The sequence below is a fragment of the Rhagoletis pomonella genome, unplaced genomic scaffold, assembly GCF_013731165.1.
Source record: "Rhagoletis pomonella isolate Grant_MI unplaced genomic scaffold, Rhpom_1.0 Rhpom_scaffold_01907, whole genome shotgun sequence".
Lineage (NCBI taxonomy): Eukaryota > Metazoa > Arthropoda > Insecta > Diptera > Tephritidae > Rhagoletis > Rhagoletis pomonella.
In genome coordinates, this window is record NW_023460461.1 from 9714 (window position 1) to 36327 (window position 26614).

General features: G+C 37.1%; 2 protein-coding genes across 2 annotated transcripts; both read right to left on the reverse strand.

Moving 5' to 3' along the window:
* Window positions 1-4550: 4550 nt before the first annotated feature.
* Window positions 4551-5781, reverse strand: LOC118752853 (opsin Rh4-like). Its single transcript, XM_036487709.1, has 3 exons — window positions 5485-5781; window positions 5215-5400; window positions 4551-5105 (listed from the first exon to the last, which is right to left on the reverse strand). The coding sequence occupies exons 1-3, from the start codon at window positions 5535-5537 to the stop codon at window positions 4718-4720; spliced, it is 627 nt and encodes a 208-aa protein (XP_036343602.1). The 5' UTR covers window positions 5538-5781; the 3' UTR covers window positions 4551-4717.
* Window positions 5782-17983: 12202 nt separating this feature from the next.
* Window positions 17984-18899, reverse strand: LOC118752855 (opsin Rh3-like). Its single transcript, XM_036487710.1, has 3 exons — window positions 18686-18899; window positions 18426-18608; window positions 17984-18353 (listed from the first exon to the last, which is right to left on the reverse strand). Exons 1-3 carry the CDS (start codon window positions 18769-18771, stop codon window positions 17999-18001), a joined length of 624 nt encoding a protein of 207 aa, XP_036343603.1. The 5' UTR covers window positions 18772-18899; the 3' UTR covers window positions 17984-17998.
* Window positions 18900-26614: the final 7715 nt, after the last annotated feature.

The window sequence follows — 26614 nt, forward strand, 5'->3', positions numbered from 1 at the left end:
GCTTTAGTTCATTCGTTTCTGTTAGCAAACCAAAACAAAGAAAAATAAAACAACTTAAAGTGCATAAGTTTAATGGATACATCAGCTACATAATAGCTCTGATCCAATACTTTTCGTGAAAAATCCTGTAAAACTGTCAAACAGCAAAATTACTCTCTGAAGTGAGAGTAAAAAGTGAGTAACAACAAAAAGTACGGGAACAAAAAAAACATTTTTCCTGTAAAAACGTCAACCAGTGATTGCTTGACACTTTTCATGATTTTACCAGAAGAATAAGTTCGGGTAAAATCTTGCAACTTCATTCTCTACACAACTCTCCAAAAGTCGCTCTCATTTACAGGATTTTGGAGGATTTCGGAGTACGGGAACATTTTTCCTGCAAATTCCTGCAAGTTCGTGTAAAATCCTGTAAGCTCATGGAGTGCTGGTTCAGAGCTAATATGTACCAACATACATATTTATGTTTGGTGATGTATATAAACACACATATATACACACATACAAACAAAAATTGACAGTACGAATGCATTGGAGTTCTTAAACTATGAATACAATGAATGTAAACATACAACAACAACAAGTGTTTAAAGCATTAAAGTGATTAGTAAAAATAAAAACTTAAACATACATACATTTGGTAAAGTGTTTTAATTTTTGTTTGGACTTTCATAGTAAAAAATATAGATACAGCGGCAGGGGCGCCGAGCGGCTTGTCAACAGGGGGTGATTTGCGCCGGTCACGAGTTCGGGGTTCTCGCGCGTGCTTTCAAAATGCTGTTGTTTGCCCACTTCTGACCAAAAGCGATACAAATGAAGAGTGTATTCGAACAGTGCTATTTTTTATGAAAGAGCATAACGTTCGACGCGAAAATTTGTGCCACTCTGATTGCATCAAACGTTCGAAGAACAAACTTTTACAATCAGTTGCTCATAATTGGCCAATCAAAAGCAACATAAAAATTTTTACTGCACAATTTCTGCAGCATTTCAGAAGATTTTAAGTTGAGCATCAGCAATATATCATTAAGAATGCAACAAGGCTGCAATATTGACGGAATTATTACGTAGCTCGAACACACCCGAAATGCCCCGTTCAATGCACGATGTAGAGAAGAAAGGTGGCGCCCTGCTCGTACCGCTATTCCGCGCACAGTGAATTTGACAGAATCGCTGTTTGCAAAATTTCTTTTGATCTACATGTACATATATATGAAGAAATTCGCCAGTTACAGAAAATAAGGAAGTGTTCTTCTGTCTTTGGAAGCCGGTTGGTTCTCGTTAATAATAGATTACGATCCACAACAACTTAATACCAGTAGAATACATAATGTGACCAACTATTTCATAGCTCAAAGAAGTACGGGACTTGAGAACCAAAAATAGTGTGAAAGTAATGAATGGTAAAAGCGGAATGTACAACAACGTTGACAGTGTACCAAATCCAACAAATCGAATTTTTTAATTAACAAGTAAAGAAGTACACTGAGATAAGTGTTTAGTTACGTCAAATAAATATGTTTTCCTCAACACATTTATATTTACCAAATCTTGTGTTAAGAAGAATATATTTAGCTGACTTTTTTCTGGGTGTATAAGTTGGGGCGGCTTTTATAAGAGCAACAGAAGCCAAATCAAGAATTCTTAGAAATTTTTACTGTCTGTCTGTCTGTATAGAAATAGAAATAGAAAGCAGTTTTCACCGATGTATTTCTTGAGGTCTGACTTAAAATATAGAAGAAAAAAATTAGAGAGTTACCACCTGTTTGAAAATTACAGTTTAGCTAAATTGATAAGATACATTAAATATTGCAATATGACTGTCTAAATAAAGAGGTTTCAAAAGGCTCACGGCCGAAACACTGTTTTGGGGAACGTTGCCACCTGTTTGAAAATTTTTGTTTATTTTAATTAATAAGGTAAATTAAAAATTAAAATATGGGTATCAAAATAAAGAGGTTTAGGAAAGTTTACTGCCGGGAATATTTTGGGGGGTTGTAACATGTTGAAAAATTGTATTCATTTAAATTGATAAAATAACTTAAATATTACAATTCTGGTGTTAAACTAAAGCGGTTTAAGAAAGTTTACTGACGAAAACACTTTTGAAGCTACTAGTTCAGTTAAATTGACAAGATAAGATAAATATTGAATCAGTAAACCTTTGAAGAAAGTACGCGATATGTAGACTCGAGTTACAAGAATATAAATTAAATTTCCAGCCGAGTAGTATAAAAAATAAAGAATGCTTTATAAATCGAAAATTGGTTTGAAAATCTCCCTTCATAAATCTATTTATTTTATTTTTCAAAAATGAGGCCATACGAGCCTTGGGAGGGAGGTACAACCCACAAATACTTTTTTCATGCAATTATTGATATGAAATATTAATTTATTTGTCGCTAGTATGTAAATTTAGTGGCCAAGGCATTCGGTGCCAAGCGATCATTATAGCAAGCATTCTTTTAACGAGCGTTCTGTCAAACCAACGCCAACGCCAAAGTCAACGCGAAAGTTCTATGTGGACCGGCCTTTAAACACCTTTTTTTATTGATTGAATAGTCACTTACAATGAAATTTGTCAGCTAAAGATGTGAAGTGATTGACAGTCATAATTTACATATGTGTTGATCTACGACTACCCTTTTTAATTGAGAGGACTAACCTTTTAAAATCTTAAAATTTTTCGAATCAGTTAAAGAAAACCCAACTTAAAAGGTAGTAAAAAAAAGGCCAACCAACCCATGGTAAAGAGCTTGTTAGAATAGCCCTTCGTTAACAATATTTGTTCCGCAACTTTATTGTTAAATCGGATAATCTTTTAGAAATGGGCGTTGCAAGTTTAGGTATGAGAATTATGGTAAGAGATGGCCGTCACTCCTTACGGGGTGTCTTCCGTGCGCTTGTACTGCCGGAAGTGCGGCTGGAAACAGGCTATAACTACGGTCAAATATCTGGAGATTATGCTAGATAAGAGACGGACCATGTGGGCCTGCAGAAGACTCTTTGGTAGAACATGGGGATTAAGCTCAAGGCCGATATAGTGGCTCTACAGCATGATCGTCTGTCCGATTGTGTCTTATGCATCCATAGCATGCCGCATGGTGGCAGAAGACACGCCAAAAGAACTGCCATACTTCGCCTTAACAAACTGCCTATCCGTTACTGGATCTATAAGAACTCAACTGCGGCTCTAGAGTCGCTTCTGGGATGGACTCCTACATATTTTTATACAAGAAACAGCAGTCACGAGGGAGCTTGCAACTTCCAATATCTAACGACGACTTCTTCACAAATAAGCAAAAAATGCAGGTATTCTTGGGAAGATATCAGGGTTGGAAATATGCGGAATTTCTGCTTCCATAACAAAAGAAGTCTGCTTTGGCAGAAAGTTCCGATCGCTAAGATAGGGGAAATGGGCTCCCTGCACTTTTTATCGGAAACGTACACTGGTGCACAGACGGTTCCAGGATGGAGGACAAAGCAGGTGCAGGTATTTTCTGGACCTGGCTAGAAACTTGCAATTTTAAACGGCGCAAAATTAGACATTGAAAAAAGTTTGAAGGGCTCCTTTCTAGTTATCCTTTCAGTTAGCCAATCAGCCATCCGGGCCCTTTCAAACAGTACTATGAAATCCAAGCTGGTTAGAGACTGCTTTGACACGCTACAAATTTTGGCAGCCAAAAACGCGGTAACACTGTGCTGGGTACCAGGACCGAAGGTATCTAGGCCGCACTGGGTTGGGGGCTCTCTTTTTAAGAGATACAATGATCTTTTAGGTCGCGGTGTCTCTTGTTCTGCTACAGAATTAACTAACTAACTATGATAAGATACTATTTTCGAAAACGGACTGCATACATTTTTGAGCAGCGGCAGAAATTCTGCAGCTTTTAAAGTTCATTTCCTACCTAATTTGATGCATACATTTGTGATTTTAAAATGAAAGCATTATCTTAAATAAAATCATGATCTACGTAGGATGTCATTAGAAAAGTTCCTATAAATGTATTTATTTACTTGAAAAGGATATCTAAATGTGGGAAATATTCTTAAGAAATATTCTTACATATGAATCCTTATATTTCGTTGTGTAAAATAAATCAAAATACTCTTATTATAGCAGAAGGATTCTGAAAAGAACTAAAAACTGACATCTTGCTACATATAATAACCGTTAATTTCAGATTAAAAATTTTCTAGATCTACATAGAACATATGATCGAACATGTTTTGTCTCAAAGATTATTATCGAAAAAAACACGAAATATCGATTAAACAAAAAAAAAAAAAATAAAAATAAAATTCAAATACAGGTTTTCATGGCAGAAAAAATCTAAAAGCGAATAATATCATTCCCTGATATTTACAGATCGAAACTGTAAGAGTAAAGACATATTTACTGAATTTTATTCCCGATATTATCGAATCAAGGGTTTTTGGCCGCGAAATTAAATTTTATACGGTTACTTCAGGTTTCAGAAGTTTAGCAACGTATTCGAGATTTCACTGTATTTACATAAACAACAATAAAAAGCACTTATATGATACTTGCTGTTATTGCATACGCATTACCGATTACATTTCCTTTACACAAATGTAAATAGAAGTTAGATGTAATCACTCCGCTGAATTATTAATTATACTATTGAGCAGTCATTACCAACCTTTGCAGAACAATCGAAAAGGCCATTGAGAAGTAATCGACCGTTTAACACGAATATCAGATACCCAAATTTTCACCCACACCCACCACATATTTACCTGGTACGAATCGATCCCAAAATCCTGTCAATGGCATAATCACCCACGGCGTACAGTACACCCAAATCAGCAAATTCATTATAATAGACTTGGTCATGGTCATTGAGCGATTCATTGGCTTTGTGATGACATTGTAGCGGTCATAACCGATGGCGGCATTCAACATACCCGCTCCAATGCCCGAATATGAGCCGATGGCGGCAAAAATTTGACACCAAGTATTGCCGAGCGCGAAGCCACGATGAAAGCTGTTATAGATGAATATCGGCGCTTTGGCGCACATAATAAAATCGAGAAAAGCCAAATTTAATACAAAAATATTCGATGGCGTGCGGAGAGCTTTTGCGCTATGGAAGTTAGAGAGCAAAGAGATGGAAATAGTAGAATATTTAGTAAATACTTTGTTGAAGTTTTATGGAAACACGCGTGGCTCCGTATTGTAAAATCGTTTTGTACCTCATGAAAACCCACAGCACAAGTCCATTGCCAATGGTCGAGGCGAAGAAGAGGAATGTGTAGAGTATGGCTAACATGTAGTGCATGGAGGCTGGTGGTTCCAATTGTGTCAGCCAATGTTCGGGAATGTATTGTATCTGATCAGGCGGCACATTCCAGCCCAGAAACTGCAGCTCATTAGAGACGCTGACAAATGAAAACAAAAAAGAAAATAGTACCATAGTTGCCATAAGGCATTGCGTAACACATGCCGTATGAGTGATATTTTACCGCGCTTCTGGCCGCAGCACAGGCTTCAGGCTCGCATTGCAGCAAGGCAGCATTGTCAGCTCGCTGTGATTTTCCTGAGCGCTGTTCTTGGATGTTGGAAGTGTGATTACAACGTTGCTGTGCCGTTCATGCGTTTACGCGCTTCGCCTGCTTGACGTTTATGAGAATTGCAAGCAAATTTTCTTTTTAGCAAAAAAAAATTAACACTCTCGCGGCCACAAAACGCTAGCTTCTTGCACTAATTTAGCCGTTTAAAACGTCTCGAAATCGCACCGCGCGCAACATAGCCACTACAGCCGAAACTTTTGATGTTGAGTGATGCCGAAGAATGCAAAGGGCTTTTATAGTTTCCAATACTTTGCTCGTCTTGCGGTTGGCTTATAGTGATTCTAATTGAATTTACTATTACATTTTGTAATGCATTTGGTTTGCGTGCCGCTTAATCGGCGCTGTGGCAGAGAACATGTTGCAAGTTGACAAATTCCAAATTCCATAGGCTCAGACGGCAATCAATGCCAAGTGGCAACAGTGTAGCATAAGTATGGTTAAAGTGGAAGACATGAGATGGACAGCGTTTGTTTGTAGCTCGAAGGGTGGATGGGGAAATTATGCATTGAATACACCCTCACTTAATTAATAAAAGGTTTATTGAATGGGTATCGACATATGCACATATGTATGTATGTATGTACATATGAACGAAAGTGTGTACACAAGTATATATCGCGTATCGTCGTCGTTCTGCGAAACCTCGTAACTGACATTTGTGCTCACCGGAAGCTCCTGTCATCAAGCCCTTATCCATTTATACTAAAATATCGATTCTTAGATATAAGAAGAAGAGATAATTCGGGATAAAAGAGAGAACCGTTTTGAAATAGGACTAGCTTTACTCTCACCTACAAAATCTTGGTAACGTCACATGCGAGGTTTTGCATTTTCTTGATATGCGGTTTTGTACTTTAAACGACGATATGTTCATAGGACCAATGATGTTGTGCAAAAAACACAAAAATTATAATTATCAGAATAAGCTCGACACAAACACAAATGCTGTATGGATCACAAAAGTAAATAAACCGTTGGCTAACATTGTCAGCGACAGTTTTGAGGAGTAAACTAAAATGTCTGGTATAAAGGCGGCTTGAAATTATTAAGTCAAATGGTTTATAGTGTTTACACTTTACACACACCCATGTATAGCAAAAAAGGAACACTCCAGCGCTTTCGTCTTGGTATGCAGGCCGCTAAATTTAAACGTAGAATACATGGCATGGTTAAGAGCACATCCAAGCCAAAAACGAAAGCACAGATTAAGAAAAAAATATCGATAACAAAAAAATATCGATAGAAAAATTGATAACAAAATCGATAGCAAAGTCGATAACAAAATCGATAAAAATATCGATAACCAAATTGATAAAAAGTATCGTTTATAATATCGATAAGTTCCGAGAATATCGATAGCAAAATCGATAACAATACCGATAAAAATTTCGATAACAAAATCGATAAAAAATATCGATAACAAAACCGATAAAATATCGATTATTATATCGATAAGTCCCGAGAACTCCGAAAATCTCTAAAATACCGAAATAGTCCCCAGATTGAGTTTCTGTCTATATCCTTTTCTCTATAATTACCTTTATTTTAATCTTTCTTCCTCTATCTTCATCTTTACTTTTATCGGTATCCTCATCCTCATATTTTTCTTTATATTTATCTTTGGTTTTACTTTAATGTTTATCATATTCTTCATTTACATATTCCTCTTCACCTTTGTCCTTTATACATAAGTAAAGTGTTTAAATTTACCTAGGTCTTCTTGTATTTACATACATGCGCTGCGATTTGGTTATGAATATTGCGTCATCTGTTACTCAAAAGCCGTAATACCATACATACATATTTTTTGTCTTCTTCTCTCACTTCCAGAGCAAGCATGTGTTTGCAGAATGATGACGAAGTGATTTTGTATGGAAAATCATTTATGCCCATATATTTGAATAAAATAAACATACTTACAACATATCAACCAGTACTTCCCATATACCAAATGAAAGGAAAAAACTTGAGTTTTTGATTAAAGAAAACAAAAGCAAAATCATTCGAGCAGTTTTCGAGTATTTTGATAATAAAAAAAAATTGCTAATTTTTGAAAAATTGTTTGCATTAAAATGCTCAATGTTTGTTGGACTTATAGAAAATTTGTACACGATAATATTTCTATTGCTCCAAAGAACCTGTATCCCGAAATTGAAAGTTTAGTCTGCAAATCGTAAGTTGCAGAGCAAAATTTACCCTAAAATTAGCCAATATTTACCGTTGTTTCTACGACAGAAACCGAATTGGTTACTTACAAAAAGGAATTTGTCGATAGGTTTGGAATTTTATCTTTGAAACGCCACTCTTTTCTTTCAAATCGCTTCTTCCCATGAAACATACTATATAAAATCCTCGTCGGTTCAAACCAGCATATGAAGACAGACTACATAAATGAATTGGCGGTAAACGACATGGTTAAAGCATGGGGAAACAAGGGCCCACAAATCAAGGGCTTCGATAAATACAAAAGAAAAATTAAATCAATCAATTCGAAAAAAATTTAAAAATCACCTAAAACCAAGATACAAAAAAGAAGGTAGTTTCACTTGTGAAATTTTTTGACATAAACTGTGCTAATGACGTTTATACTTTTCGTAAATTGCTCGAGTATCACTGCCACCTCAACAAATTATTGGTTTGGAAATTTTATTATTTTTTAAAGGAATTTTTTATGCATTAAAAAATAACAACACACAAGGTAAATTTACTTAATTCATCGTATTAGCATAGCTGTTAATAAGTGTGTATTAATTTAAAATACCTTAACGCAATTTGGCATTATATGCAGTGTTCCATTAGATATTATTATAGATATTAGGATGTTGCTTTAATTTGGATCCTTTTTAGAGGACATATGAACAAAGGAATAGTTAAAAAGTAGCTTATCGTCAGTGAAAGCACTATGGAAGCATAAACTTAGAGGGAGGTAAAAAAAATTTACAAATTCTTAGAGCTCCTTGTTACAGTTTATAGACAGATAAACAACTCGCTCTACTGCTGCTGGTGCAGGCCGCCGAAAAGTGGTTGGAACAAGCAAACAACACCTTGGTGAAGTTACCATGCACGTGGCCATCCCGAAATATGCATCTAATCGTTCTAAATAATGATGGAAATTATTGCATAAACAAATAGATTATCTATGTGCATTACGCAATGTAATAGTAGTATTTTACTTCCCTTCCGTTTTATAATTAATTTGAGAAATAAACCACTAAAAGCTCGCTATAAAATGATGCTCAAAATATATTCCATGAAATAACTTTGAAATAATTTTTTTGAAGTAAAAAAACCACTTTTTAGATTCTTCAAAGATGGTAGCTTTAATTTAAAAGAAAACTTCAAAAGCACAGTTTACGTCAAATGGGAGCAATGGCGGATAAGAAGACGAAGTGAAACTGCCTTTAAATATTTGTATCATGCCTAAAACTATGTTCACATGACAGCATAAATTACCTGGTTTCGATTAAATTACTTCCCATAAATCAAGTACGTTCACATTTTCTTTCAAAATTTAATAATTTTAATACAAAATGATTTCACTTGATTTCATCATGATTTGCTTTGTTGGGAAGATTGATTCTGCGTTCGATTTCAAGGCTGGCACAAGGCGTATTCTATAAGGTGGTATCGGTACGACAATAACAAAATGTACATGTACATGTACCAAAAATTTCATACGAAGGATGTGAAAGAGAACAGAAAACAATAAATAATCAACAGCTCCAACCAATGAAGAGCAGCCATTTGACGAGCCGTGAGGCGAAGAAAATAAAAGGGTACTGCTATCATCTATTGAATACACCTTGGGCTGGCATTATTATTGGTGTTAATGCTGGTTTACAAATAAACGTAGCCGTCTACTTTTTCAAACTTGTAATTGTCAGGATATGCTCTGACTGTTTGACTGACAACAGAAGATACTTAGTTTTTTTCTTGTTTTGCCTTTGTTTTTACCGATAATGTCGGCATACGCCCGCAAATGTACGCTCTCATAAAGTATTGTGCCTGCGCGGTTTAGTTCTACGGCTCTGATGATCTTCTCCAATATCAGATTAAAGAATTAACGTGACCTTGTCTGAAGCTTCGTTTGGTATCAAACGGCTGAGAGAGGTCCTTCCCAAATCTGACTGATTCTCATTTCAGACACCGCGGCGTGTAGGCGATTCCTTTTACAGCGCGGTTACACACGAATGTGTACGTAGCGTAGCGTAAAGTACGTAGAAAGATATCAAGTGTGCTGTTGATAGATAGAGAAAGAAGCAACGTCTACGTCACGGTCATGCGGTGGTGAGTTTTTGTTAACACGCAGATCCCATAATATGGATGGTGTCAGATAACACGTTCTCCGTTTTTACGTCTGTGGATAACTGCGCATTTAGTGCTATCGAAAGCGGCTTTGAAGTCGACAAATAGATGGTGAGTGTCGATTCTGTTCTCGCGAGTCCTTTCCAAGATTTGGCATATTGTGAATACCTGGTCTATGGGGGATTTGTCAGGTCTAAAGTCACACTGATAAGGCCCAATCAGTTTTTTGACGTTGGGCTCTTTCACACAATACGCTCGATAAGACCTTGTACGCTTAGAAAGCTGATCCCGAGGTAGTTGGTGCGTTTGGCGGGGTCGCCTTTCTAAATTCCAGTCGTCGGACATGCCTTCATCTGATAATATTCTGCATAAGAGTTGATGCAGCTCCTCGCCATCGTACTTGAATAGCTCAGTTGGCAGGCTGTCAGCTCCAGCAGCTTTTTTGTTTTTCCGCCGCGTAATTGCTATTCGTACCTCGTCATATTCAGGCGGAGGAAAATCGACTCCGTCATTAACGACTGTTGCTCGGGTTCGTGGAAAGGTGTTTCCTTTAGAATTTAAGTACGTTTTAGACATCGGTCACTAGGTCGCCAATGTTGTTCTTACAGTTCACCCTGGCCTTAAGATATTCCGTAAGTCGCCTAACTCTCTGATAAAACCTTCGGGCATTTTTCCTGAAAGCCAGCATTTCATTGTTGTTACAAGTCGTTTGTTTCTCCCATAATTTCTTCATAAGCTTAGCGTTGCAAATCATCATCGATACCTCCACCCTCATTCAGTGTTTTTGCTAAATATTTAGAAACAAGCTGTTACAAACACAAAACAGGTTTTTCGACGTGACATCTAGGGGTGAAGGATTTTTTCGCTGTTGTTTGTGGTGCTATTCTTATTTCTGATACAAATTGTGCGTCGCATTCATGCCTGTCTACATCTCACTTACCCCGGTGTCGCTGAATTGTCGAGCGCGTCAGATTTGGCTGCAGGGTGGGTTGGAATGATATGTATTTCTCTACAGCAGCTGCTTGACACTTTCGTCATATCAGCTCTTCCTGTGTGGGTGAAAGTAGGAAACCGCAGATCTCTAAACGAGATGGCTGAGCATAGAGTGGAGGATCGAGTCCCACTGCTCATTTATGTCCGGTCAATGAGACCCAAACAGTTCTTGTTTAAGCAGGATTCAGATTTGATTGTTGGAGCAAATATGTTAAGCGGATTGCGAAAATTCGTTCACTGATAGGGGTGAACCTGAATTAAAGCTGTCGAGACCACCGCCGCCTCATGCCAGCAGTAATACATAGATGTCGCACGTTGAAAATTATTCGCAATCGTGCTCTGTTCATCGCAATTCCTATACAATGGTGATGCAAGCCTAGTATTTCTGTAAGAAAACCAGCAGTTGCATGAAGACACCTTTCCTATGGACGGTACGGACATTGCAAGCGCATATGCTTAAAGCGTAGTCCTTGTTTCGTGTGGTGGGCCGTCAAAGTTTGGAGGAGAGGGCAATTAAAAAGGCTGTTTTGGGTCACTTATTGGGTATATTTTTTTATCTTACGGGTCCTATACCCAGGGAACAACCTATTGTTGGGAGAGTTGTTGTTTTCTTATATTAACCTTTGCTCTTTCCTACATCAGATCCAGCTACGCCCTTGTCTAAAGATCGACCAGTATAAACCTGTGACAACTTGACATCTGCATTCCGAAGTTTGCTGCTGCTTTGCCCAACCATCGAATTTCTAAAAAATAAATTGATTTTATCTGGCCAAGCTTTGGCATCTCGTAAACCACTATATATGTATGTTGGGATTTTTGACGTCCTCTTCAGGATCACTTTGGTGTTTACCTTACTAATAATTGTAAGTACAACGCGGAAGAATTTAGTCTATAGCTGATCTCTCTGTGTTCATCGTGTCCGAAATGCAAATCTTTTGAGTAAGGTTACCAGTCTCAAATATAAACTGCTTGTATGTATTGCACGCATACCTCACAGTGAAAAGATGGTAAATCATGGCGAATAATGGAAAAAGTACATTTTGGAGGTAAAAATTGTTTTTTTTTGTGGTAACATGGAGTATTTTGTAGGAAGTAGTTGTGGGCGTTATATCAATATTCGCCCCGGGCGCTTAATAGTCTAACTAGAAAGCTAGGTATATGTATGTATATGGGGTGGTAGAAAAATACATGTGAGAAAAGTAAAGTCTGAATTTTATAGGTATGATCCCCTAAAGCGAAAAAATAAACATGTTAACATATTTTTCAATCGGAAAACTATGGCTGCGTTTCTTTATACATTCCGGATAATCCCATTTCACAGCCGGAATAAACAGAATGCGTTTGAAATATACGTCAACATATCAACAGGAACGTTCTAAAGAATAAATAAACAAAAAGCTTATTCCAAACGTTCAGAATGAATAAAGAAATGCAGCCTATGTTTCTCCTTTACTTTACTTTACTTTACTTTACTTTACTTTAAGAAATACTACTCAATTGTTTATTTAACAATTTTTTAATATTTAAGTTTCTTTACGGGTCTTATTATATCATTTATCGAGGGTTTTGTTTGACCCATAAGGTGGGTTAGGTTCAAGTGGCATACCTAGGCCGTTAGATTTTGGGCCCGTTGTGATACCACGCGGATCGTTAGAACCCTCAAACCATCGTGTGGATTGCGCGAAATCCAGAAGTTGCCTACCTCGGTTAACTCGGGTAACTTTCGTTTTCTTCCACAAAGAGCGGAGCATTCGCATAACAGGTGCTGCAAGGTTTCTGACTCTTCTTCGTTTCTGCAGCTTCTGCAGAAGTCGTTACGGGAGACCCCTAGCCTCTCCGCGTGCCTTCCGATGGCAACATGGCCTGTTAACAGACCCACGGCTGCGGATCTAAGCCCCCTCTGCTCGCATGAGGAGATCCTTCGGCCGTTTTTTGACCCAATTTGGCCACGTAAGTTTCGTATTGCAGCAAGTGGTGACTCAAGCCCACCTATCACTTGCTAGTTTAGGGATATATCCCTAAGAATGACCTTGCAGGTAGCGAGCGGAATGCCTAAACACTTCCGCGAAAGTGGAGCGGATGTGCCCTATCTTGCAAGTTCGTCTGCCTTTTCGTTGCCTGATATGTTCCGCTGCCACGGCACTCATACCAAGTGAAGAGCAGACTGCTCAGCCATCTCGTTTAGAGACTTGCAACAGTCCGAATAAACGCATTATACTTAAACCAGCTTCCCGAAATAAGCTACTATTCCATATGAACACAGATATTATTGTAAAGAGCACCAGGTTAGTTTTGTCTGGGTTAATGCCCAGGTCTTTCTCCCAGGTCCATCTTTCAATTACATGACATTCTAATTATTTAGTCTGTCCTGCATGATATCATACAGAGTTTGTGAAAATTTTCTACTCACAACCATCGCAAGATCGTCAGCATACGCAATGACCTTGGAACCTTCCACCCACCATCGTATGAGCGACCACAACTTTGAGTGAATGCCCACAGCCGTTAGGGCTGATCTGATTGCTTCAAAAGTGATGTTGTTGGAAGTATCCTTGATGTCTAGAAATGCTATCAAGGTATATTTCTTTATGGTTAAAGATTTCTCTGTTTTCGACACGCAACGCTGTTCGGTGGATTACCTCTTCATATAGGCATGATGTGATGCCATACGTGTGTTTGCAACTGGTTCGCTAAGGAGGGATTCAATCAGTCGCTCCGTTATATTGAGCTGGAGAGATGGTGGTAGAATAAGAAGTAGGTCTACAAAGGGATGAAGACAACCCTTGACATTAGCCAGGTCTCCGGAATGTAGTTAAGGGTCAGGGCTCCATTAAAAATAGCATACAGCCATTTTGAGCTAACTCCAAAGATTGCTGCGGCTGATTCGGTGAAATACCATCTGGACCTGCGGATTTGAAGGCTTGAAGGATCCTATTTGACGCAATTCTTCTTTGGTGAGAAGATGTACCGTAACTTGCTCACCTCTATCTCTGATTGACCTCCATAAAACAAGTTAATATTAAAGAATAGTTACATACACAATTGAGTATTATTCCTTGAAGTAGTGTAGTGGTAAGCAGTGCAATCCCCCCGGGCCCGGGATTTTCGAGAGGCCTGAAATAATGGCAGACTTATGATTTTGTTGAGTATGTTAACGGATTTTGAATTATTGCAGCTTATCTTATATTTATAACTAACATTTTTATAAAAAAAAATTAATTCATTATAGAAACAAATATTTTTCGATATTTCCGCTAGAAACTGTTTCTTCGTTACAGGCTTTTAAACGTTACAAAATGCTACGTGGAAAACTGTCAATTGATCACATTTTAAATTAATACAATTTATGGGTAGGGCCCATGATTTTGCACTCCGGGCCCGAGTTTTCTCTGGACGGCCCTGTTTGTAAGTGCCAATTTATTGTTCTATTATTCTCCTGAAGAAGGGTCCATTGAAGAGTCTAGATTTGGAGGATTCTATGCTATTTCTATAAAAAATTGGGGTTTTCCATAAAATACATGGAAAACTTTGAGCCCTTTAAGCCACCTCTAAATATTTTTTTTTATAAGAAATACAGTAGTATAGTTTTCTTCAATATACCTCGAACAATACTAGGGGGTGAGAGTATTATAATTCAGACTTTAATTTCTTTGGACCACCCTAATGTACATACATACAGTATTGGCCAATACAATAGCACCCCCATTTCAAAGTCATATTGTTTGCCACTCATGTTTATTTATTTATTTTTAAGAGTTTTCAATTAAAATACAGTTCATTCTCTGACAAAACTCACATAAACTTAAGTTTAAAACTTTTTAAAAGTCCGCAAAAAAGTGCAACAAATTTTCACCCAAATTTCAAACTTTTTTCTAGGAAGCGGTAGAATTTTTTTGAATACACAGTTTTATAGCCCATTCGATTTTAGTCTAATAATGTGCAAGTTTCAAGTGGCTAAAAATTACCGTTGATTTTTAAGATTTTTTTTCGCCGAGGATGTTGCGGGTTTCTGCCATATAAAAATAAATTGTGTTTAGTCGTTATATGGAAGCAAATGAGACAAATAAAATTCTAAAAAATCAACGGTAATCTCTAGCGACTTGAAACTTGCATATTATCAGACTAAAATTGATTGGGCTATAAAACTGTGTACTCAAAAAAATTCTAGAGCTTCTGAGAAAAAAGTTTAAAATTTAAGGGAAAGTTTGTTGCGCTTTTTTTGCGGTCTTTTAAAAAGTTTAAAACATGGGTTTATATGGGTTTTGTTAGAGAATGAACTGTATTTTAATTGAAAATTCTTAAAAACAAATAACTAAACATAAGTGGCAAACAATATCGCTTTGAAAGGGGGTGCTATAGATATGTCCAATACTGTATATGATTTGTAACACTACTTTTTTATTTTTTACACAGTGTTACCTAAACCTAATTGAAAGTTAACCACCTGTTTGTAAAGACATGTATATAGTTAGTGTGATACTTCAAACATTTTTAAACTATGTAATTTTATCCGATACTCAAAAATGCATTAGCCATGTGAACGGCAAGATTGGAATCACCGTCTAATTCAACCTTGAACTTGTAGCTCCCTTAACACACTTTAATTTCAATCTTTCTACAAATATACATAGATACATTTACAAACATATGTACATGTATGTATTGCATCGGATCGATACTAAATACTAAACTCTGTTGCCAAACAAAGTAATGGGGAAGTTTTAAATACCAACTGAAAAAAGTTATACATACACGCGGCTGTGTGTTTTTTTATCGCCTCGTTTTGTATTACTGTAACTAGGGATGGCAAAAAAAATAAAATAAGCGATTAATTAATCATATGATTAATCACAAACCAAAAAAAATTAATTGCAATTATTCAGAAATAATCGGTTGATCAAATTTTTAAAGGCATTTTTTACAGTGGGTATTCACAAAAACATTTTTCATAAAAAATTTCTAATTCTCTGGTTAATTAGCCTTAAACAAAATAAAACGAGTATTTTCAGCGCCGATAATTATTTATTATTTAAACATTTTTGCAAAAACAAGTGTTTTGATAAGCGCTTTGTTGCTACACGGTTGCGTTTCTCGGTGGCTTTAGCACCAGCTTTTGAAAAAAGGCGTTCAGCAGCCACCGAAGTATCAACTAAATAACATTTTTCGAAAGTCGTCATCTTTTCGCCTTCTTTTGTGTAAAAGAGATTTATGAGGGGCCCAAAGACGTTTCCATAAGATGCTTTGCGCACATTATTTAATTTCTCAAGAATTTCTTTACTGAGGACAATGCTAACGGATCTTTGAAATGATTTTTTTCAACTTTTGGTCGAGTAAAGTTGATGTGGCTAGCAAACAAAGAATGTTCTTCGGTAAAATTGTTTCAAGGGGGCATCTTCTAATTTTTGGGCGACGAGCTGCTTTGGTAATATTTTAATTATTTGTTCGCTACCGCAATGCACTAGCGGAATTACTGGCTTAAAGTTTTGCCTTTTTCGCCACAGTACAATTACTGTCATTGCCTCTAAAGGTCTCAATATACTAAGGTTTCTGGCAAAATTTTTTTTTAGTTTCACTTATTTCAACATATTTTGATTAAAAGCAGAATACTGATAAAAATAAAATATTTCACACAAACAACAAAAAATATAATCGATAATCGCATGAGGCTATTGCCTGAAAATTTTAAAATGCGATTAGTAATCATTGTAAACTTATGTTCAGTAGTCGAACAAATTATAGCCGCACCAAATTTTAACAAGTTTTAAAATATAATTTTTGCTGTTATATAATTTTGGTTAGTTTTTTTTATAGTTCATTATTTAAAAACATCGGTATAAATACAAGTTCAAAGGCAGTGTTTCACGATTGGGTATTTGCCAAAATTTGGTGTGAACACCCAAAGAATTTTTCTTTATCCCAATCACGAAAATTTATTTGTTGAAAACTTCAATAGAATATCGCTGTATTGTACCAATCTTTTAGTAGAATAAAGTACAAGTTTCAAATGGCTAAAAATTTCGATTGATTTTTTAGAATTTTTAAAACGTTCAAAACTTGTACGAAAGTTTATTGTTTTTTTTTTTTATATTGCACAAATTTGGAAACTTGGATTTACACGGGTTTTGTTAAAGCATGAACTATATTTTTATAAAAAAAATAACAAAAGTTCAATAACAACAAAAATAATACGTTAAAACTTGGCAAAAAGTGGTTTTACAATAGGGGTCATCACTTCGAGTTTGGTACTCGGGTGTTCGGTAATTTTTCCCCATGTATTTTGTTTGTGTAAAATTATTTTATCATTATTTTATCGTGTTGGAAGCTTGATAATTTTCAGATAGTTGGTAAACCGCAATCAGCCGTTCGAAATTTATTCAATTTTAAATCTGCTCGCTGCCGAAAGGCATAACGCATATGAGTAAGTAAATTCATTCAATTTACTGTTACAATTTATTTATTTTTTAAAAAACATTTATTTATTCCACGCTAGAAAAATTTATTGAACTTTTTAAAAAATGTATGCACTTTTCGCGCGAAAAATTCCAGGAAATAGGTGACAGAAAGGAATTAACTGACATTTTAAAGCGTGTGTTACCACATTATCAGACTTGCCATCTCGTCAATATGGTAATATTATATTCGGTAATTTACGAGAACAAAACAATGGTGGGAGTTATCGAATACCGAATCAAGACTTTAACCAGTATAGTCTGCGAATTCTTAATAACAAAATTGGGCATTAAAAAATATTCGTCATTATATTTAATTCCACGTGGCAATTTTTAAATGACACTAATTTTTTGTCACTTCAATGCCTTATGGAAATTCGGTATTAGGTTTGTAGCTTTGACAAGGCTTAAATGCACAACTATTGTATGCTCTGAACTTAAGCAATTCTTGTGGCTGTTTGCAACTACAGAATTCATATTTCTTGAAAATATTTTTACGATTATTCTACAATTAATTGATTAATAATCGATTAATGAAACACAAAACTACGATACAATTAAATCGTAAATTGGACCAAAATAATCGATTCATTTAATCAGATGATTAATCGCTGCCATCCCTAACTGTAACACATGTAACAACAAGAAAATAAGCCATTTCACCTACCTGGCACAAATCTGCCCCAAGTCTCCGTCACACATCCAACTACAAACGGTGTGGCATAGAGATACACAAACATAATCATCGTAATCGCCTTGCCATGCGTCATTTTGCCTTCCATTGGTTTGGTGATGACGTTGTAGCGATCGTATGCAATGAAAGCATTCGTGGTAGATGCGCCAATGCCGGTGTAAGCGCCGAGTATGCCATACACCTGGCAACCGAAGTTACCCAAAGCGAATCCCCTATGAAAGCTGTTATAGATGAAGACGGGTGTCTTCAGCATCATGAAGAAGTCACAGATGGCCAAATTGATAACCAGTATGTTTGATGGGGTACGCAAAGATTTGGCACTGTGTACGAGAAAGAGTTAGAAATTAAAATAAGCTCTTCCGAATTAACTGTAGTCTATCCGCCATACTCACGCCGTGAACACCCAGATGACCACACCGTTACCGACCATCGATACGGTTGTAAAGAAGAGATATAACGTGCCCAGCAGATAGTGTAGGGAAGCAGGTGGTTCCGGATACTTCAACCAATGATCGGGTATATGACGCAACTCTTCTGGCGGCACATTCCAACCGATTAGCCGCACATCTGACATTCTAAGAGTAAATAGTTGGTACTTAAGCTGGAATGGCATGTGGGGAGGGATTGAAAATTAATATTGCATCTACAGCACCTTGCCTCTGCGCGCAGTGTCGACACTGTTGACACATTTCCAAAGGGATTCGGTAAGCTATACGAATATTCCATATCCATATCCATAGTGGTCAATATACTTCGTCCTTTTCATGCACTGCCAAACCAAAGCTATCCAAAACAACGCTGTGTTGTAATGAATTCCAGTTTTTTTGGAAACACTTGTTCTTTCGGTTTGCTGTGTACACTTTCACCGGTCAACGTTGACAGAATTGTGTTGATCTGCTGTAACAGCTTTTATACTAACACTTTCCCACAAATTGGCAGTGATTTTTGCGAGCACAAAACGGATTAGATTAGCCAGTCGGGTGTGCATTGGATTAGCCGAGATTTTAGTTGGTTAGTGAAGAAGGTTCAGTATAGCTATGCGCTGACAGGGCGATTTGATTTTTTTTTTGAATGTCTATGACATGGTGCTATGATGCGTTGGTTGATTTAACAAATCCGATTTACATATACATTCATAGGTTCTGATACACTCCTTTATATACTCTTTATCATTCGTATGTACGAATATGTATGTTGGTACAATATATCACAAAAACTGCCATGTCAATGAAATTTGCAAGGTTAATGTTGTGAATGAGTTAATTTTTAGTAGCTTTGCATAAACATTAAGAAAACTGAAAGCAAAAATGTCTCTAGGGGCCAAAGCTGCTACTAGGTATTTTGATCTATAGTACACCAAATCCGACTAATAATAACTTCTTCTTTATTGGCGCTGTAACCGCCGAAGCGGTTTTGGCCGAGTCTAAAATAGCATGCCGCTCGTTTCTCTTCTGTGTCAATTGACGCCACTTGAAGCCAAATCCTCCTCCACCTGGTCTTTCTAACTAGCATCGCGACCCGCGTTGAATACTTTCAGAGCTAGAGTGCTTCTGTTAATTCGAACGACATGACCTAGCCAGCGAAGTCGCTACATTTTAATTCGCTGCACTATGTCTATATCGTTGTAAAGCTCATACAGCTCATCGTTAAATGGCAAAGGACCGTAAATTTTTCGAAGAATCTTTCGCTCGAAATCTCCAAAAGCCGCATCTTCAGATGTTTTCATTGTCCATGCCTCCGCGTCATACACCGGCGCAGGCATGATGATTGACTTATAGAGTGTGATTTTTTCACGAAGAGAGAGGACTTTACTTCTCAATTGACTACTTAGTCCAAAGTAGGACTTGTTGGGCAATAGTGATTATCCTTTGGATTTCAAGGCTGGTTCAGAAATAAACGAAGTCGTCTACTTTTTCAAAACTTGTAACCGTCAACACAGGAGATACTTCGTTTTGTCCTCGTCCACCACCAGACCCATTCGCTTTGCTTCTCTATCTAATTCCGAGAAGGCAGAACAGACTTAGCATTGTTTTTACCGATAATGAAGATGTCGTCGGCATACGGTGGCAAATGCCCTTCCCAATTCAGACGGAGCTGGTGGTATTGCTCAACATCGTTTCACACAGTCGAATTATTTTCGCCGGGATACCAAATTCAGACATCGCCTCGTAAAGACAACTTCTTTTCGTGCTGTCGAAAGCGGCTTTGAAATCGACAAACAGACGATTTGTGTCGATCATATTCTTGCGGGTCTTTTTCAAGATTTGGCGTATTGTGAATACCTGGTCTATGGTGAATTTGATAAGGCCCAATCAGTTGATTGACGGTGGGCCTCAGTCTTTCACACAATACACTCGATAAGACCTTGTAACCTATGCTTAGAATGCTGATCCCGTAGTTGGACAGAGCACACTTAAATTGCAGTCGCCGGGCATGCGTTCATCTGACCATATTCTGCATAAGAGTTGATGCATGCACCTTATCAGCCCACCGGTACCGTACTTCAATAGCTCGGCCGGCAGGCCGTTAGCACCTGCAGGTTTGTTGCTTTTCAGCCGCATAATCGCATTCGTACCTTGTCATATTCAGGCGGTGGGGCATCGACTCCATCGTCATCGACCGGGGGCTCGGTTTTGTCTTCTCCACTACCTGCAGTTCTTTTGCTATTCAGTAGGGCGGAAAAGTGTTCCCTCCATAATTTGAGTACGTTCTAGACATCGGTCTCTAGGTCGCCATTGTTGTTCTTACATGAGTTCGCCCTGGTCTTGAAACCTTCCGTAAGTCGCCTAATACGCTGATAAAAATTTCGGGCGTTTTCCTGTCGCCCAGCATTTAGAGCCCTTTGCATTCACGTATTTCGGCCTCTCTTTTCTTATTTTGGCAAATACCTCTAACTTATTTCTTCAGTTCCCTATAATGTCCCCATATGGCTCCTGATCGCAGCGTGGCCCTGTATCCGGCATCCTTTTTCTCTGCAGTTTCTTGACATTCCTAGTCATATGAGTTGTTCTTTCAGGCTCGCTGAAATCCGACCGCTTCTTCGGCGGCGATACTTACTGCCGTCCCTAAATTCGTGCGTCAAGTGCCAAACAACTGTCAAAAATCCTCATTCCCGTACAATTTGTATGGAGCATGTAAGCCCATCAGTGAAAACACGTTCATTAAACTACATTAAACGAGGAATTATCGCCACTTCATTCGCCCCTTGGGTGCCGTAAACAGAGTTTAACCTTGATGGCCTTCTATTCAGCAATCCCGGAAGGTATTTGTTCTTTAGCTTATATAATACACTGAAGCAACGCTTCGCTCGGTTCGGCCATTGAAAGTAGCTAAAAGCCCAATGGAAATCCATAGCTGGTTTCAGCTTAAGCTTGAGTTGAACTCTAGGTTCGATAATCTCACATCAATCTTCAGCCCCTACTGTTGCAAGCCCATCAGTAATCTGTTGTTTTCGTCGTTTCAAGCCGCCGGTTGGGAACCGCCTTCTTTTTGAGACCATTTCGCTTTTGGTGATCAGTAACTTCGACGATGGCTGCGTGGTTTGAATCTTTTTGTACTCTTTCACTATTTGCATATCCTTGCCTTGTTTTCCTCGTCATGTGCCGTATCAGTGCTACATAATTTCCAATCTATTTAAGCATAAACAGTACCTACAGATACCTCTGGCTAATTATCACCCCCGAGGGATTTTTTCTTTTTAGATGCAAGATTTCTTCCGTCATAACCGCCTTCTTTCGGGTTGATCGTCCTTAGCACTTCCACAGACACTACCAATACTATTTTGTAGGCTATTTGCAAAGTATAATTTTGTATGGCACTTGTGAAAACGGCCCTTAGGGCCGGTAGCTTAAAGCCTGGTTGACACTTATCCCCGGTTAAACATCGTTATCGATGTTACCGACACCGTGTTATATGCATGGAGTCGATAACGATGTTAACCGATGATTAGTGTTAATCAGGCTTTGAGCAACCGGCCCCTAGTCTGTATTTTTGTAAGGTAATATAATTTTTTTTTTCAAACAGTTCTACTAAAATAATCAAAATACTTTCTTAGAAAAAGTTTAATGGTTATTGGTGAGTTTTAATTTACTAACATTTGGATGGCACGCTAGCGTGAGAAAAACGGAGATATGGTGGGTAAGTATTAGAACGACGTTCTTGAGGTCAGTGAACTTTGTTCAATATCTGGTGATTACTACTTGCCGGTTAAACATAATTATGGACGTTTTCGACATCATGCGTATAATATGTGATCGATAAAATAGTCGTTGTGTTTAACCGCAGCTTCTACCTCCGATTTATGTTAATCAGACATTGAATCATCGGCCCTAAGGGTCTGGTTAACACTAACTACAGGTTAAACATCGTTATCGACTGTGTGTTATATGTATGTATGTTATGAAGTCGACCACGTCGTTAACGATATTTAGGGCCGGTTGCTCAAAGCCTGGTTGACACTAATTATCGGTTAACATCGTTATCGACGTTTTCGACTCCATGCATATAACACGGTGTCGGTAACGTCGATAACGATGTTTATTCCGGTAAGGTGGAATGTATGTATATGTACATATGGTGGTACGAATATTCGTTTTAACAAAAGCTATTCGCCACCAGTTTTATACAGATCATCCGATATTGTGCTGTTGTGTGTTCTTGTGCAAGAAATTAGTTTGTAGATTGTGCTGCAGTGTAGCAATTATAGCAAGCATATCGTATTTCTTATATCGTACTTAAACGAATAAATATTATAAAATAAAGCTTTTGTACAAAACGTAAACTAGTCCAAAGCTTTTGTATTTATTTTATAAAAAGCTTCACTAAAGTAGCAGCACGCACACTGCTAAATATGTATGTACACGCATAAATTCACACATATATATGTACATATGTAAATACAAATGTTCATACCCTGCGGGAAATGTATTTAACTATAAGAACTTGAAGTTGATTAAGAAGGGACTAAAGGTCACTATTATCCGTATATTTTCTTTGGGGAAAGCTAAGTATATTTCTATGGCGATGGCCGCGAAATAGTTATAGGTGGTATTAGATGTCAACTAACTTTTAACTAACTTCTTTTGGACATAAAATATCAATAAGAAAACAAAATTTTTGTTGTTTGTTTACTTTTTTATTTATTTATGTATGTACTTCATTTTATAACATTATATATTTGCGTTGGACCGATGTATTGTATCTTGGTAGAACCAGTTTAGCCTAGGAAAAACTTTTTTTTGCAAAGATCGGGTTTGGCCGGTAACATATACACGTTTGATGTATCGAATCGGTACCGGGTGCCGAATAGGAAGAATTTGGTACCGACATTTTTTCCAAGTATTGGGTACCGAGTATTGTACACCACAAATGCTCCACTATGTACGCTGCAGAAAAAATTATCAATTGATTAAAATAACCAACTTCTAGTTAGCTTTTTCATATTCAGGACAAATAAAATAAAAGACGAAATTTTATGTTATCATTTTGATGTTATGTCTGTTCGAATTCAAATATGAGACTACCTACAAAAGAACATCTAAACAAATAAGCAAATATGTAATGTTGAATAAAATAAATATAAATATAAAAAATTAAAATTTTTTTTTTTTTTTTATTGACAGTTTATGTCCAAAAGTAGTTAGCTACAAGTTAGTTGACATCTAATGCATAGGAAACCAGTTCTCACTATTTTGCGGCCATCGCCCTTCAAAAGTAGTTAGTTACGGCCAAAGGGAATAGTTAATAAATAGTTACCACTAGTCAACTGTTAGTTAATAGTTAGCTACAAACTAGTCCCATTTCCTGCAGGGTACTTGCTGTATCCGCATGTGCATGAGCTTACGTTTATGTAGCTTTAGCTGCATTTTTTTGTAAAGGAGCGAAAAAAGAACGCTCTACTCGAGTAAAATTTCCTTTGAGCTACTTAAGCAACCCTATTAGTATCTGGCAAGAAACATGTGATTAGTTTCACGGGATTTAGACACAAAAACCAACAGAAATGAGTAATTGTGTGAGGTATTTGCGTAGTATATTTACTTATTTAAAATATAAATCATTTATATATGAAAAGAAAACGTCCCCATTCCACTTTCCCATTAAAAATTCACCATAGAGCAGTTTTCTCACTTACCAACACTACCCTTCCGGTCGCGAATTTTATAACCGACCTGGCTGAACTCGGATAAATAACCGAGTTTGTGTTGCTGTTTTGCTGGTATTTCGTCATTTAAGCGAGTGTTCTTTTGTAGCTCGGTTGCAAAAGAATGCACCTTTTGTCAGTGTTTGCCGGCATGCGCAAGCTTCCAGCTGTTTTTATTTTACGCTGTCTGCCTTTTATCATTCGCCACACTATGCTTTGCTATTTTCAGTTTTTGTTTTGCTTCTTTTGTTTATTAAATTATTGCGTACACTTTGCCGCGCTTCGTGTCGGAATTTTTGTAACGTACATATGTATGTATGCATGTATGTATGTATGTAGGTGGTGGTGGTGGTGGCGGGTGTTGCTTTTGCTGGAATGAGTGCACAATTGGCAAGCTCCAAAATACTGGAAGACCAGCAGCTTCTTGGATTACAAATGGGTTAACTCGATCGTATACGGTTATGGAAAAATAAGGCATATACATACATACATACATACATATGTATGTATGTACATAAGTATATATATACATACATATGCACATACATATGTATGTATGTATGCACGTATTTAGTTTTATTAATATGAAGATAGGACAATGTTGCCGATACTTGAAAAATAGCACTGATTAATAAAAAATTTTGCTCTGCTCCTTATAAAATAGCTACATTCGGCATTTATTAGTAGCAAAACAAGTGTACATACATATGTACATATGTACATATGTAAATACATAATATGTACATAATAGATAAGACAAAATATTATAAGAAAATGCAAAGAACATACAAATAAAAGCACTGAAAACAATGATTAATATAAACAATTTTTAAACTCTATGCCTTATCTCTTCATAGCTTATTGAACTCCAAAAATACCTCATATTTAAAAATTAAAAGATTTATTGAAGCTACTTGTAACTAGGGTTCATCACTATGCAAAGGTACAGCTTCGCTTAAGGCCCTGGTCACACCGCGAGTGGCTGAGCGGCGCATAGCGGTCTGTATCCAAAAAATATGGTTCAAAGTAGCGTAGAGCCTCCAATTCTTAACAGATTTGATTTTTCTTTTTCAAATGAAAGAGAGAGTAGCCATTTTGATGAATGATTCATAAGAAAAGAATAAAAGGGTTCCTTCAAAACGAAGCGAAAAAAATGCACCAGAAAAATTTGAAATGTTATACTATTTGGCGGACCTATGTATTTACATAACGAGCTGACTGGCCCAGCCACTGCAACCAAACCTTACCCAGGTAAGCAGCAGCCCTTGTTCGGTAAAAACTCTTAGTCATTCCGGTGCGTAAAACAGACTTTAATGGGAATGAAATATAATATATAAATTATGCTGCCTCTGTGTGGTGATAGGAAGCAATGGACAAAACTTCAGACTTGTAAGAACGCCGCACGTAGGACTGTCATGGAATGATTTCTGATGTTATCTCAGCATCATTACACAGCGATACTGTCATGGAATGATTTCTGATGTCATCTCAGCATCATTAAACAGCGATACACAAATGCTTCCATAAGCTCCGTATGCCTAATATTACGCTAAACAACAGTTACTTTTGGAATGCTACCGGGGACATAACCACTGCAGACACTTGCTTGAAGCCGAGTCTTCTCCTAGGTACGCCAGAATCCATCTCATAGATCTCAAACACCAGGTGCAATAAGTCATTGGCTGAATCAGACGGACCGCAGGCCATAAATGTCATCAATTGAGAGTCAATAAACAGCTTCAATAACTCTCGCCGCGTAAATGGTGTCATTGGTGACCAACAGTGTGGCCAGATTATAAAAAAACTAAGCAAAATTTCCTTAAAAAAGCTTAGAAAGGGTTAAGGGCAGTGAAAAAATAAACCTAAAAAAGTCAGCACTTTTATGCCGACAAATTTAAAAGCACCTCTAAAAATTCAAGAGAACGATATTCATTAAATTGGGTTTTAAATTTTTTACTTAAAACTCATTTTTGTTTTTTTTTTTGCATGGATGCAATGGCTTCTAGATCGGCTTCTCTTACAACGGGAAAATATTTCATGACGACGCAGTACCAATTTAACATTGCTCCAGACACCCCGCGACGTGCTTTCTTTATTTGACATCCGACAGAAGGAGACAGAGAAGGTCTTCTAATATAGCTTACAAATGTAAGACCCTGCCTAAAAGTGTTCATTAATAAGAGTTCCTCATTTTGCCGGTTGGTTTTTTTTAGACAGAAGTTACATGTGTTATGCTTTAAGAATTTATCATTACGATTCAGTTAATCTTTCGTCTTGGCTGCACGAATTTCCAAAGATCAGTCTCATTAGCCAAATATTTCTGCGTTGGAAAAAGGCGTTATGGATAAGTGTATCGCTAACAGCAACATTTTTTTACATTTCCATAATTCGTAGTTTTTTTTCTAAGTGTACTTACATATAAAACAGGAGCAGTAAAAAATC

Coding starts and splice junctions, on each gene's coding strand:
- LOC118752853 (XM_036487709.1), bottom strand. CDS start 5,537: ATGCTGCCTTGCTGCAATGCGAGCCTGAAGCCTGTGCTGCGGCCAGAA. Junction 5,401..5,484: donor GTGCTGCGGCCAGAAGCGCG/GTAAAATATCAC, acceptor TTCATTTGTCAG/CGTCTCTAATGAGCTGCAGT. Junction 5,106..5,214: donor GTGCTGTGGGTTTTCATGAG/GTACAAAACGAT, acceptor TAACTTCCATAG/CGCAAAAGCTCTCCGCACGC.
- LOC118752855 (XM_036487710.1), bottom strand. CDS start 18,771: ATGGATATGGATATGGAATATTCGTATAGCTTACCGAATCCCTTTGGA. Junction 18,609..18,685: donor ACACTGCGCGCAGAGGCAAG/GTGCTGTAGATG, acceptor ATTTACTCTTAG/AATGTCAGATGTGCGGCTAA. Junction 18,354..18,425: donor GTCATCTGGGTGTTCACGGC/GTGAGTATGGCG, acceptor TCTCGTACACAG/TGCCAAATCTTTGCGTACCC.